The sequence below is a fragment of the Salvelinus alpinus genome, chromosome 13 (assembly GCF_045679555.1).
Source record: "Salvelinus alpinus chromosome 13, SLU_Salpinus.1, whole genome shotgun sequence".
Lineage (NCBI taxonomy): Eukaryota > Metazoa > Chordata > Actinopteri > Salmoniformes > Salmonidae > Salvelinus > Salvelinus alpinus.
Genome location: NC_092098.1, coordinates 37,283,308 through 37,298,070, shown reverse-complemented (window position 1 = coordinate 37,298,070; position 14,763 = coordinate 37,283,308). Strand labels below are relative to the sequence as shown.

Here is a 14,763-nt window from a genome sequence, read left to right as displayed (position 1 = left end):
CGAACTTTATCTGACTCTTTGTAAACTGGAAACCACACACCCTGAGGCTGCATTCATCGTAGCTGGGGATTTTAACAAGGCTAATCTAAAAACAAAACTCCCTAAATTCTATCAGCATATCGATTGTGCTACCAGGGCTGGAAAAACACTAGACCATTGTTACACTAATTTCCGCGACGCTTATAAGGCCCTCCCCCGCCCCCCTTTCGGAAAAGCTGACCACGACTCCATTTTGTTGATTCCAGCCTACAAACAAAAACTCAAACAACAAGCTCCCGCGCTCAGGTCTGTTCAACGCTGGTCCGACCAATCTGAATCCACGCTTCAAGACTGCTTCGATCACGCAGATTGGAATATGTTCCGCATCGCGTCCAACAACAATATTGACGAATATGCTGATTCGGTGAGCGAGTTCATTAGGAAGTGCATTGACGATGTCGTACCCACAGCAACGATAAAAACATTCCCAAACCAGAAACCGTGGATTGACGGCAGCATTCGCGTGAAACTGAAAGCGCGAACCACTGCTTTTAACCAGGGCAAGGTGACCGGAAGCATGACCGAATACAAACAGTGTAGCTATTCTCTCCGCAAGGCAATCAAACAGGCCAAGTCTCAGTACAGAGACAAAATCGAGTCGAAATTCAACAGCTCAGACACAAGAGGTATGTGGCAGGGTCTACAGTCAATCACGGATTACAAAAAGGAAACCAGCCCCGTCGAGGACCAGGATGTCTTGCTCCCAGACAGGCTAAACAACTTTTTTGCCCGCTTTGAGGACAATACAGTGCCACTGACACGGCCCCCTACCAAAACCTGCGGGCTCTCCTTCACTGCAGCCGAGGTGAGTAAAACATTTAAACGTGTTAACCCTCGCAAGGCTGCAGGCCCAGACGGCATTCCCAGCCGCGTCCTCAGAGCATGCGCAGACCAGCTGGCTGGTGTGTTTACGGACATATTCAATCAATCCTTATCCCAGTCTGCTGTTCCCACATGCTTCAAGAGGGCCACCATTGTTCCTGTTCCCAAGAAAGCTAAGGTAACTGAGCTAAACGACTACCGCCCCGTAGCACTCACTTCCGTCATCATGAAGTGCTTTGAGAGACTAGTCAAGGACCATATCACCTCCACCCTACCGGACACCCTAGACCCACTCCAATTTGCTTACCGACCCAATAGGTCCACAGACGACGCAATCGCAACCACACTGCACACTGCCCTAACCCATCTGGACAAGAGGAATACCCATGTGAGAATGCTGTTCATCGATTACAGCTCAGCATTTAACACCATAGTACCCTCCAAACTCGTCATCAAGCTCGAGACCCTGGGTCTCGACCCCGCCCTGTGCAACTGGGTCCTGGACTTCCTGACGGGCCGCCCCCAGGTGGTGAGGGTAGGTAACAACATCTCCACCCCGCTGATCCTCAACACTGGGGCCCCACAAGGGTGCGTTCTGAGCCCTCTCCTGTACTCCCTGTTCACCCACGACTGCGTGGCCATGCACGCCTCCAACTCAATCATCAAGTTTGCGGATGACACTACAGTGGTAGGCTTGATCACCAACAACGACGAGACGGCCTACAGGGAGGAGGTGAGGGCCCTCGGAGTGTGGTGTCAGGAAAATAACCTCATACTCAACGTCAACAAAACAAAGGAGATGATTGTGGACTTCAGGAAACAGCAGAGGGAGCACCCCCCTATCCACATCGACGGGTCAGTAGTGGAGAAGGTGGAAAGTTTTAAGTTCCTCGGTGTACACATCACGGACAAACTGAACTGGTCCACCCACACAGACAGCGTTGTGAAGAAGGCGCAGCAGCGCCTCTTCAACCTCAGGAGGCTGAAGAAATTCGGCTTGTCACCAAAAGCACTCACAAACTTCTACAGATGCACAATCGAGAGCATCCTGTCGGGCTGTATCACCGCCTGGTACGGCAACTGCTCCGCCCACAACCGTAAGGCTCTCCAGAGGGTAGTGAGGTCTGCAGAACGCATCACCAGGGGCAAACTACCTGCCCTCCAGGACACCTACACCACCCGATGTCACAGGAAGGCCATAAAGATCATCAAGGACAACAACCACCCAAGCCACTGCCTGTTCACCCCGCTATCATCCAGAAGGCGAGGTCAGTACAGGTGCATCAAAGCAGGGACCGAGAGACTGAAAAACAGCTTCTATCTCAAGGCCATCAGACTGTTAAACAGCCACCACTAACATTTAGCGGCCGCTGCCAACATACTGACTCAACTCCAGCCACTTTAAAAATGGGAATTGATGGAAATTATGTAAAAATGTACCACTAGCCACTTTAAGCAATGCCACTTAATACAATGTTTACATACCCTACATTACCCATCTCATATGTATATATACTGTACTCTATATCATCTACTGCATCTTGCCATCTTTATGCAATACATGTACCACTAGCCACTTTAAACTATGCCACTTTATGTTTACATACCCTACAGTACTCATCTCATATGTATATACCGTACTCTATACCATCTACTGCATCTGCCATGCCGTTCTGTACCACCACTCATCCATATATCTTTATGTACATATTCTTTATCCCTTACACTTGTGTGTGTGTGTAAGGTAGTAGTGTGGAATTGTTAGGTTAGATTACTGTTGGTTATTACTGCATTGTCGGAACTAGAAGCACAAGCATTTCGCTACACTCGCATTAACATCTGCTAACCATGTGTATGTGACTAATAAAATTTGATTTGATTTGATTTGATTTGATTTAGATGCATCCTGTTTCCATTGATCATCCTTGAGATGTTTCTACAACTTGATTGGAATCCACCTGTGGTAAATTAAATTGATTGGACATGATTTGGAAAGGCACACACCTGTCTATATAAGGTCCCATAGTTGACAGTGCATGTCAGAGCAAAAACCAAGCCATGAGGTCGAAGGAATTGCTCGTAGCGCTCTGAGACAGGATTGTGTCAAGGCACAGATTGGGGAAGGGTACAACATTTCTGCAGTATTGAAGGTCCCCAAGAACACAGTGGCCTCCATTCTTAAATGGAAGTAGTTTGGAACCACCAAGACTCTTCCTAGAGTACTGCACTGCATCTCAGTGCAAGAGGTGTCACTACAGTCCCTGGTTCGAATCTAGGCTGTATCACATCCGGCCATGATTTGGATTCCCATAGGGCGGCGCACAATTGGACCAGCGTTGTACGGGTTTGGCCAGGGTAGGCCGTCATTGTAAATAAGAATTTGTTCTTAACTGACTTTCCTAGTTAAATAAAGGTTCAATTAACATTTTTAAAAGTCTCTGAATGTCCTTGAGTGGCCCAGCCAGAACCTGGACTTGAACCCGATCGAACAGCTCTGGAGAGACCTGAAAATAGCTGTGCAGCAAAGCTCCCCATCCAACAGAGCTTCAGAGGATCTGTAGAGAAGAATGGGAGAAACGCCACAAATACAGGTGTGGCAAGCTTGTAGCGTCACACCCAAGAAAACTCGATGCTGTAATCACTGCCAAAGGTGCTTCAACAAAGTACTGAGTAAAGGGTCGGATGTCAGTCTCAACGTCAACAGTGAAGAGGCGACTCCGGGATGCTGCCCTCCTAGGCAGAGTTCCTCTGTCCAGTGTGTGTTCTTTTGCTCATCTTAATATTTTATTTTTATTGACCAGTCTGAGATATGTAGTATTCTTTGCAACTCTGCCCAGAAGGCCAGCATCCCGGAGTCGCCTCTTCACTGTTGTTGTTGAGACTGGTGTTTTGTGGGTACTATTTAATGAAGCTGCCAGTTGAGGACTTGTGCGGCGTCTGTTTCTCAAACTAGACACACTAATGTACTTGTCCTCTTGCTCAGTTATGCACTGGGGCCTCCCACTCCTCTATCTATTCTGTTAGAGCCAGTTTGCGCTGTTCTGTGAAGGGAGTAGTACACAACGCTGTATGAGATCTTCAGTTTCTTGGCAATTTCTCGCATGAAATAGCCTTCATTTCTCAGAACAAGAAGAGACTGACGGTTTTCAGAAGAAAGTACTTTGTTTCTGGCCATTTTGAGCTTGTAATCAAACCCACAAATGCTGATGCTCCAGATATTCAACTAGTCTCAACAAGGCCAGCTTTATTGCTTCTTTAATCAGAACAACAGTTTTCAGCTGTGCTAACATACAGTTGAAGTCGGAAGTTTACATACACTTAGGTTGGAGTCATTAAAACTCGTTTTTCAACCACTTCACAAATGTCTTGATAACAAACTATAGTTTTGTATTTAAAATTGTCATTTTTTTGTCAATGATCTACAGAAAATACTCTAGTGTCAAAGTAGAAGAAACATTCTAACATTTATAAAAAATGTATGAAAAATAAAACAATAATATATATTGATTACATAAGTATTCAACCCCCTTGATCATTGCTAGACAGACATTTTTAGGTCTTGCCATAGATTTTCAAGACAATTTAAGTCAAAACTGTCATCATGGTAAGCAACTTCAGTGTATATTTGGCCTTGTGTTTTAGATTTTTGTCCTGCTGAAAGGTGAATGTCTCCCAGTGTCTGTTGGAAAAGCAGAATGTACCAAGATTTCCTCTAGGACGTTACCTGTGCTTAGCCCTATTCCTTTTCTTTTCATCCAAAAAGACTCCCTAGCCCTTGCCGATGACAAGCATACCCATAACATGTTGCAGCCACCACCATGCTTGAAAATATGAAGAGTGGTGCTCAGGGATGTGTTCTGTTGGATTTGCCCCAAACATAACGCTTTGTATTCAGGACATAAAGAGAATTTCTTTACATTTTTTTTTACAGTATTACTTTAGTGCCTTATTGCAAACAGGATGCATATTTTTGAATATTTGTATTCTGTACAGGCTCCACCTTTTCACTCTGTCATTTAGGTTAGTATTGTGGAATAACTACAATGTTGTACATCCATCTTCAGTTCTCTCCTATTACAGCCATTAAACTAACTGTTTTAAAGTCACAATTGGCCTCATGGTGATTCATTGTTGCATACAGAGTGAGTCCATTCAACTTACAATGTGACTCGTTAAGCACATTTTTACTCCTGAACTTATTTAAGCTTGCCATTACGAAAGGGTTGAATACTTATTGACTCAAGACATTTATGCTTTTCGTTTTTAATTAATAGGTAAACATGTCTAACATAATCCCACTTTGACATTATGGGGTATTGTGTGTAGGCTAGTGACACAACCATCCACTCAAGAAAAAAACTAACCGGCCTGAGGCTGAATGTAGTTGATTATCCCCGAACTAGATGGAAACGGAGCATTAAGGTGTGAGGAGGGTGGACAACCACCACTGACCTGATGGTGACGTCAGTCTCTAGACCTTGCCCTCCAGCCTCCACCGCCTTCTCAAAGGACATGAGAGTGTTCTCTGGCGCAAGCTGGGGTATAACACACATGCAAATGATTTGAACACATGGTTACCCTAAACAGAGGTACTACTGACACAGATGATAAATACCAGGCACAAACATCAGTTCAGCAAACTAGCGCATCTCACGATAGCTAATAACACAGCCCAAAAGTTGACTTATACTGACAACGGTAATAAATGATCAAACTACCACACTTCTTGTACTACTACATCACGTGTTGTTTACAGGGTAGCCTTAGTAGTATGGCCTTGCTCAAGTGAAAATCGTCACATTTTTCACCTTGTCGGTTGGGTTTTCAAACTAGCAACCTTTCAGTTACTGGCCCAACGCTCTAACCACTAGGCTACCTGCAGGCAGTTAGTATTGAAAAGAGTTGATGAGAATGGGTTAGTGTTGATGAGAATGGGTTAGTGTTGATGAGAATGGGTTAGTGTCGATGAGAATGAGTTAGTGTTGATGAGAATGGGTTAGTGTTGATGAGAATGGGTTAGTGTTGATGAGAATAGGTTTTTAGCTATGGATAAGAATGGGTTGGCATTAATGGCGTTGCTGATGAGGCCTACCCACCATGGGTGCCCCTCTGTGCCCGATGAGAGCTGGTGCGAGGCCCAGAGTGCCCTCCTCTTTAAGGCAGGGTGAGTACATGCCCAGGGGCACCAGGTAGAGGGCACACAGCACCGCCAGGTACAGCCCCATGATGAGCAACTGCCCAACTAGAACACACAGACACACTGTTTACAAAGGGATACAGTTATTCATTTGTGGTTGATATATGGAATCTGATGGGAATTTCCTCAAGACTAAAGAAAGAATAAAAATGATAAGTAAAACAAATAATTATATTTAAACAGAACAAAACATGAATATCTACAGATGTATTCTTTATTATATGCAGACATCACTGTTGAGATAGAAAACCTCCCTAAAAAGTTTCACACATCAGAGATGTTCACTGTTGAAATAGAAAACCTCTAAAGTTTCCTTCCTTGCCCTAGTTTTGAATCAAATCAAATTTATTTGTCACACACATGGTGAGCAGATGTTTATGTGAGTGTAGTGAAATGCTTGTGCTTCTAGTTCCGACCATGCAGTAATATCTAACAAGTAATATAACCTAACAATTTCACAACAACTTCCTAATACCCACAAGTGTAAAGGAATGAATACGAATATGTACATAAAAATATATGAATGAATGATGGCCGAACGGCATAGGCAAGATGCAGTAAATGGTACAGTATATACATATGAGATGAGTAATGTAGGGTATGAAAACATTATATAAAGTGGCATTGTTTAAAGTGGCAGTGATACAATACATCAAGATGGCAAAATGCAGTAGATGGTATAGAATACAGTATATACATATGAGATGAGTAATGTAGGGTAAGTAAGCATTATATAAAGTGGCTAGTGATAAATTGATTACATCAATTTTCCCATTATTAAAGTGGCTAGAGTTGAGTCAGTATGTTGGCAGCAGCCACTCAATGTTAGTGATGGCTGTTTAACAGTCTGATGGCCTTGAGATAGAAGCTGTTTTTCAGTCTCTCGGTCCCCACTTTGATGCACCTGTACTGACCTCGCCTTCTGGATGATAGCGGGGTGAACAGGCAGTGGCTCGGGTGGTTGTTGTCCTTGATGAGCTTTTTGGCCTTCCTGTGACATTGGGTGGTGTAGGTGTCCTGGAGGGCAGGTAGTTTGCACCCGGTGATGTGTTGTGCAGACCTCACTACCCTCTGGAGAGCTTTACGGTTATGGGCGGAGCAGTTGCCCTACCAGGCGGTGATACAGCCCGACAGGATGCCCTCGATTGTGCATCTGTAAAGGTTGTGAGTGCTTTTGGTGACAAGCCGAATTTCTTCAGCCTCCTGAGGTTGAAGAGGCGCTGCTGCGCCTTCTTCACCACGCTGTCTGTGTGGGTGGACCATTTCAATTTGTCCGTGATGTGTACGCCGAGGAACTTAAAACTTTCCACCCTCTCCACTACTGTCCCGTCAATGTAGATAGGGGGCTGCTCCCTCTGCTGTTTCCTGAAGTCCACGATCATCTCCTTCGTTTTGTTGACATTGAGTGTGGTGTTATTTTCCTGACACCACACTCCGAGAGCCCTCACCTCCTCCCTGTAGGCCGTCTCGTCGTTGTTGGTAATCAAGCCTACCACTGTAGTGTCGTCTGCAAACTTGATGATTGAGTTGGAGGCGTGCATGGCCACGCAGTTGTGGGTGAACAGGGAGTACAGGAGAGGGCTGAGAACGCACCCTTGTGGGGGCCCAGTGTTGAGGATCAGAGGGGTGGAGATGTTGTTACCTACTCTCACCACCTGGGGTCGGCCGGTCAGGAAGTCCAGGACCCAGTTGCACAGGGCGGGGTCGAGACCCAGGGTCTCGAGCTTAAGGACAAGTTTGGAGGGTACTATGGTGTTAAATGCTGAGCTGTAATCGATGAACAGCATTTTTACATAGGTATTCCTCTTGTCCAGATGGGTTAGGGCAGTGTGCAGTGTGATGGCGATTGCGTCGTCTGTGGACCTATTGGGGCGGTAAGCAAATTGAAGTGGGTCTAGGGTGTCAGGTAGGGTGGAGGTGATATGGTCCTTGACTAGTCTCTCAAAGCACTTCATGATGACTGAAGTGAGTGCTACAGGGCGGTAGTCATTTAGCTCAGTTACCTTAGCTTTCTTGGGAACAGGAACAATGGTGGCCCTCTTGAAGCATGTGGGAACAGCAGACTGGGATAAGGATTTATTGAATATGTCTGTAAACACACCAGCCAGCTGGTCTGCGCATGCTCTGAGGACGCGGCCGGGGATGCCGTCTGGGCCTGCAGCCTTGCGAGGGTTAACACATTTAAATGTTTTACTCACGTCGGCTGCAGTGAAGGAGAGCCCGCAGGTTTTGGTTGCGGGCCGTGTCAGTGACCCTGTATTGTCCTCAAAGCGAGCAAAAAAGTTGTTTAGTCTGTCTGGGAGCAAGACATCGTGGTCCGCGTGGTTTTTCTTTTGTAGTCCGTGATTGACTGTAGACCCTGCCACATACCTCTCGTGTCTGAGCCGTTGAATTGCGACTCCACTTTGTCTCTATACTGACGCTTAGCTTGTTTGATTGCCTTGCGGAGGGAATAGCTACACTGTTTGTATTCGGTCATGTTTCCGGTCACCTTGCCCTGATTAAAAGCAGTGGTTCGCGCTTTCAGTTTTGCGCGAATGCTGCCATCAATCCACGGTTTCTGGTTGGGGAATGTTTTAATAGTCGCTGTGGGTACAACATCACCGATGCTAATAAACTCGCTCACCGAATCAGCGTATTCCTCAATGTTGTTGTTCGCCGCAATGCGGAATATATCCCAGTCCACGTGATCGAAGCAATCTTGAAGCGTGGAATCCGATTGGTCGGACCAGCGTTGAACAGACCTGAGCTTCCTGTTGTAGTTTCTGTCTATAGGCTGGGAGCAACAAAATGGAGTCGTGGTCAGATTTTCCAAAGGGAGGGCGGGGGAGGGCCTTACATGCGTTGTGGAAGTTAGAATAACAATGGTCTAGGGTTTTGCCAGCCCTGGTAGCACAATCGATATGCTGATAGAATTTGGGGAGCCTTGTTTTCAGATTAGCCTTGTTAAAATCCTCAGCTACAATAAATGCATCCTCAGGATATGTGGTTTCCAGTTTACATAGAGTCGAATGAAGTTCTTTCAGGGTCGTCGATGTGTCTGCTTGGGGGGAAATATACACGACTGTGATTATGATCGAAGAGAATTCTCTTGGTAGATAATGCCGTCGGCATTTGATTGTGAGGAATTCTAAGTCAGGTGAACAAAAGGACTTGAGATCCTGTATGTTGTTATGATCACACCACGTCTCGTTAATCATAAGGCATACACCCCCGCCCTTCTTACCAGAGAGATGCTTGTTTCTGTCTGCGCGATGCGTGAAGAAACCAGGTGGCTGTACCGACTCAGATAGCGTGTCTCGAGTGAGCCATGTTTCCGTGAAGCAAAGAACGTTACAGTCTCTGATGTCTCTCTGGAATGCTACCCTTGCTCGGATTTCGTCTACATTGTTGTCAAGAGACTGGACATTGGCGAGTAGTATGCTCGGGAGCGGTGCGCGATGTGCCCGTCTACAGAGCCTGACCAGAAGACTGCTCCGTCTGCCCCTTCTACGGCGCCGTTGTTTTGTGTCGCCGGCTGGGTCCAATCCATTGTCCTGGGTGGTAGGCCAAACAGAGGATCTGCTTCGGGAAAGTCGTATTCATGGTCGTAATGTTGGTGAGTTGACGTTGCTCTTATATCCAATAGTTCCTCCCGACTGTATGTAATAAAACCTAAGATTTTCTGGGGTAACATTGTACTGCATAGTTTTCTAGGAACGCGAAGCGAGGCGGCCATTTCTGTCGGCGCCGGAAGTCAACAATCGAAGTCAGTATTTGCCTTATTCTACTCTGTAATTAGCATATTATGTATACAGCTGCTCAAACAAGCCCCACCTACTCAATCACAAGTCTCACCTTTCCTATTGATGTCGTAGAAATGCAAGGCTATTGGCCAGGACAGGAGTGTCATCAGCAAGACTCCTCCCACGTGTAAATATGGTGCCGTCACCTATTAAGAACAAACATATTGCAGGAGGTGAAGTAAAGAGAAAATAAAGAGAGAGAGATGACTATAATAGAAGAAAGAAGGGAGGCCCCACCTGGAAAGAGAGGAGAAGAGTGGTCCACTCTTTGCTACATAGGTCAGACAGCACTGCTATGGCCAGAATGGAGAAGGCTAGACTCACCAGGACCCCAATCTGGCAACACATCCGGAGGAGCAGTACAGTTAGGACAATAGACAACCATTGGCACCTTACCCTTTTCACACTAATGAGCACTTCATTCTGCACTGAGCCGAGCACAATTAATTTCCCCTTCATATTTATCCATAAATCTGCAGCATTCAGCATTTCATCAGTCTTTTCTTCTACCAGGTAGTCAGCAATTTCATCTGGACATGGAAAAATGGATGGGATGATTCTAAAGCTTATAAGAGCAAAGAGGATGTCTAGGAGAGACAGGGAGGATAGGAAACACGATATAGAGAAGTAGGCAGAGGAAGTTGAAATTGGGCAGGGGAAGGCGTGTGGACGTTACCTTGTGGCCCCAGTGTAGGTACAGCTTCTGTCCCTCTGACAGCAGACACACAGCCAACAGCTACAAATTAAAACGCACACACACACAGATCATCAGAGAGCTAAGTCAAGTATAGCCTGGTACTGTATAGTACAGTATAGCCCTGGTACAGTATATCCCTGGTACAGTAAAGCTCTGGTTCAGTACAGTATATCCCTGGTACAGTATAGCTCTGGTTCAGTACAGTACATTCCTGGTACAGTACAGTATAGCTCTGGTTCAGTTCAGTACAGTATATTCCTGGTACAGTACAGCTCTGGTTCAGTACAGTATAGCTCTGGTTCAGTACAGTACATCTCTGGTACAGTACAGTATATTCCTGGTACAGTACAGCTCTGGTTCAGTACAGTACATTCCTGGTACAGTATAGCTCTGGTTCAGTACAGTATATTCCTGGTACAGTACAGCTCTGGTTCAGTACAGTACAGCTCTGGTTCAGTACAGTATAGCCCTGGTACAGTACAGTATATCCCTGGTACAGTATAGTACAGTATATTCCTGGTAGAGTACAATATAACTCTGGTTCAGTACAGTAAAGCCCTGGTAAAGTACAGCTATGGTTCAGTATAGTACAGTATATTCCTGTTACAGTACAGGTCTGGCTCAGTACAGTAGAGTATATTCCTGTTACAGTACAGCTCTGGCTCAGTACAGTAGAGTATATTCCTGGTACAGTACAGTATACAGTACAGTTCTCATCACTAAGCTATGGACCCTGGGACTAATCACCTCCCTCTGCAACTGGATCCTGGACCGATCCCCAGGATCACGGGCCGACCCCAGGTGGTAAGGGTAGGTAACAACACATTCGCCACGCTGATCCTCAACACGGAGGCCCCTCAGGTGTGCGTGCTCAGTCCCCTCCTGTACTCCCTGTTCACTCATGACTGCACGGCCAGGCACGACTCAAACACCAACATTAAGTTGGCCAATGACACAACAGTGGTAAGGCTGATCAGCGACAACGATGAGACAGCCTATTGGGAGGAGGTCAGAGACCTGGCCGTGTGGTGCCAGGACAACAACCTCTCCATCAACGTGATCAAGACAAAGGAAATTATTGTGGACTACAGGAAAAGGAGGACCGAGCACGCCCCCATTCTCATAGACGGGACTGTAGTGGAGCAGGTTGAGAGCTTCAAGTTCCTTTCCGTCCACACCAACAAACTAACATGGCCCAAGCACACCAACACAGTCATGAAGAGGGCACAACAAAACCTATTCCCCCTCAGGAAACTAAAAGGATTTGGCAATGGTCCTGAGATCCTCAAAAAGTTCTACAGCTGCAACATCGAGAGCATCCTGACAGGTTGCATCACTGCCTGGTACAGCAATTGCTCGGCCTCCGACCGCAAGGCACTACAGAGGGTAGTGCGTACGGCCCAGTACATCACCGGGGCCAAGCTTCCTGCCATCCGGACCTCTATACCAGGCGGTGTCAGAGGAAGGCCCTAAAAATTGTCAAAGACTCCAGCCACCCTAGTCATAGACTGTTCTCTCTGCTATCATGGCAGGCAGTACCGGAGTGCCAAGTCTAGGTCCAAGAGGCTTCTAAACAGCTTCTACCCCCAAGCCATAAGACTCCTGAACATCTAATCAAATGGCTACCCAGACTATTTGCATTGCCCCACACCCCTCTTCTATGCTGCTGCTACTCTCTGTTATTATCTATGCATAGTCACTTTAATAACTCTACCTACATGTACATATTACCTTAATTACCTCGACACCAGTGCCCCCGCACATTGACTCTGTACCGGTACCGGTAGCCCTGCTATTGTTATTTACTGCTGCTCTTAAATTATTTGTTATTCTTATCTCTTACTTTTAGGTATTTTCTTAAAACTGCATTGTTGGTTAGGGGCTTGTAAGTAAGCATTTCACTGTAAGGTCTACTACACCTGTTATATTCAGCATGTGACAAATACAATTTGATGTATAGCTCTGGTTCAATACAGTATATCCCTGGTACAGTACAGTATAGCTCGGGTTCAGTATAGTACAGTATATTCCTGGTACAGTACAGTATATCCCTGGGGGGGATCCCCAGATTGATCTGTGACTGATTTATGCTTGCCCTCCAACCCCCATTTTGGAGCCCCACAAACAAACACACACCCCTCACCAGCAGCAGAGTGACGTAGCTGAAGAAGGCGGCAGCGATGACCAGCAACACCACAGACCAGGGGAACCAGAAACCCAGGTTCCCAAAGTTAAACCTGGAGAAAAAGAGGGGAAATCGGAAGGAAGCGAGCGAGAGAGCGAGAGCAAGGATGGCGATGAGAGTTGAGAGAGGGGATGTGTGTGTGTGTGTGTGTGTGTGTGTGGTACTCAGGGCTCAATTGTCCCTCTAAACACTGACATCAATGCAAATGTAATCAAAAATCATATTAAACACTTATCAACAATATCATGCTTTTAAATTCACTGTTAGGCTACGTTTTTTGACCTCACTGTGATGATCAATTTGAAGAAAGAAGTTCAACAACAGGTTGAAACTGGAAAACATGGTCCTCGTGGATGTTTTTCCAAACAACACAATTGATGTTGTTTCAAAGCCAAATAACGAAATGGACAGCGCTTTCTAAGGTGATGATTAATTTAAAGCATTTAAGACGTTGAATGTAGATCACTTACAGTGGGGCAAAAAAGTATTTAGTCAGCCACCAATTGTGCAAGTTCTCCCACTTAAAAAGATGAGAGGCCTGTAATTTTCATCATAGGTACACTTCAACTATGACAGACAAAATGAGAAGAAAAAAAATCCAGAAAATCACATTGTAGGATTTTGAATGAATTTATTTGCAAATTATGGAAAATAAGTATTTGGTCACCTACAAACAAGCAAGATTTCTGGCTCTCACAGACCTGTAACTTCTTCTTTAAGAGGCTCCTCTGTCCTCCACTTGTTACCTGTATTAATGGCACCTGTTTGAACTTGTTATCAGTATAAAAGACGCCTGTCCACAACCTCAAACAGTCACACTCCAAACTCCACTATGGCCAAGACCAAAGAGCTGTCAAAGGACACCAGAAACAAAATTGTAGACCTGCACCAGGCTGGGAAGACTGAATCTGCAATAGGTAAGCAGCTTGGTTTGAAGAAATCAACTGTGGGAGCAATTATTAGGAAATGGAAGACATACAAGACCACTGATAATCTCCCTCGATCTGGGGCTCCACGCAAGTTCTCACCCAGTGGGGTCAAAATGATCACAAGAACGGTGAGCAAAAATCCCAGAACCACACGGGGGGACCTAGTGAATGACCTGCAGAGAGCTGGGACCAAAGTAACAAAGCCTACCATCAGTAACACACTACGCCGCCAGGGACTCAAATCCTGCAGTGCCAGACGTGTCCCTCTGCTTAAGCCAGTACATGTCCAGGCCCGTCTGAAGTTTGCTAGAGAGCATTTGGATGATCCAGAAGAAGATTGGGAGAATGTCATATGGTCAGATGAAACCAAAATATAACTTTTTGGTAAAAACTCAACTCGTCGTGTTTGGAGGACAAAGAATGCTGAGTTGCATCCAAAGAACACCATACCTACTGTGAAGCATGGGGGTGGAAACATCATGCTTTGGGGCTGTTTTTCTGCAAAGGGACCAGGACGACTGATCCGTGTAAAGGAAAGAATGAATGGGGCCATGTATCGTGAGATTTTGAGTGAAAACCTCCTTCCATTAGCAAGGGCATTGAAGATGAAACGTGGCTGGGTCTTTCAGCATGACAATGATCCCAAACACACCGCCCGGGCAACAAAGGAGTGGCTTCGTAAGAAGCATTTCAAGGTCCTGGAGTGGCCTAGCCAGTCTCCAGATCTCAACTCCATAGAAAATCTTTGGAGGGAGTTGAAAGTCCGTGTTGCCCAGCAACAGCCCCAAAACATCACTGCTCTAGAGATCTGCATGGAGGAATGGGCCAAAATACCAGCAACAGTGTGTGAAAACCTTGTGAAGACTTACAGAAAACGTTTGACCTCTGTCATTGCCAACAAAGGTTATATAACAAAATATTGAGATAAGTATTTGGTCAATAACAAAAGTTTATTTTCCACCATAATTTGCAAATAAATTCATTCAAAATCCTACAATGTGATTTTCTGGATTTTTTTTCTCATTTTGTCTGTCATAGTTGAAGTGTACCTATGATGAAAATTACAGGCCTCTCTCATCTTTTTAAGTGGGAGAACTTGCACAATTGGT

At 45.5% G+C, this 14,763-nt stretch overlaps 1 protein-coding gene across 2 annotated transcripts in view; it reads right to left on the bottom strand.

Annotated features, from left to right (window-relative positions):
• LOC139537653 (glycerophosphodiester phosphodiesterase domain-containing protein 5-like) overlaps window positions 1–14,763 on the bottom strand; it is a 34,079-nt gene that overhangs the window by 10,424 nt on the left and 8,892 nt on the right. For both annotated transcript variants that reach the window (XM_071339220.1, XM_071339219.1), the window contains exons 4-9: window positions 12,684–12,777; window positions 10,520–10,579; window positions 10,081–10,179; window positions 9,896–9,989; window positions 5,958–6,103; window positions 5,314–5,396 (exon numbers count right to left, since the gene is read on the bottom strand). In XM_071339220.1, coding sequence (XP_071195321.1) covers window positions 5,314–5,396; window positions 5,958–6,103; window positions 9,896–9,989; window positions 10,081–10,179; window positions 10,520–10,579; window positions 12,684–12,777 — 576 coding nt within the window. The remainder of the gene's footprint in view (window positions 1–5,313; window positions 5,397–5,957; window positions 6,104–9,895; window positions 9,990–10,080; window positions 10,180–10,519; window positions 10,580–12,683; window positions 12,778–14,763) is intronic.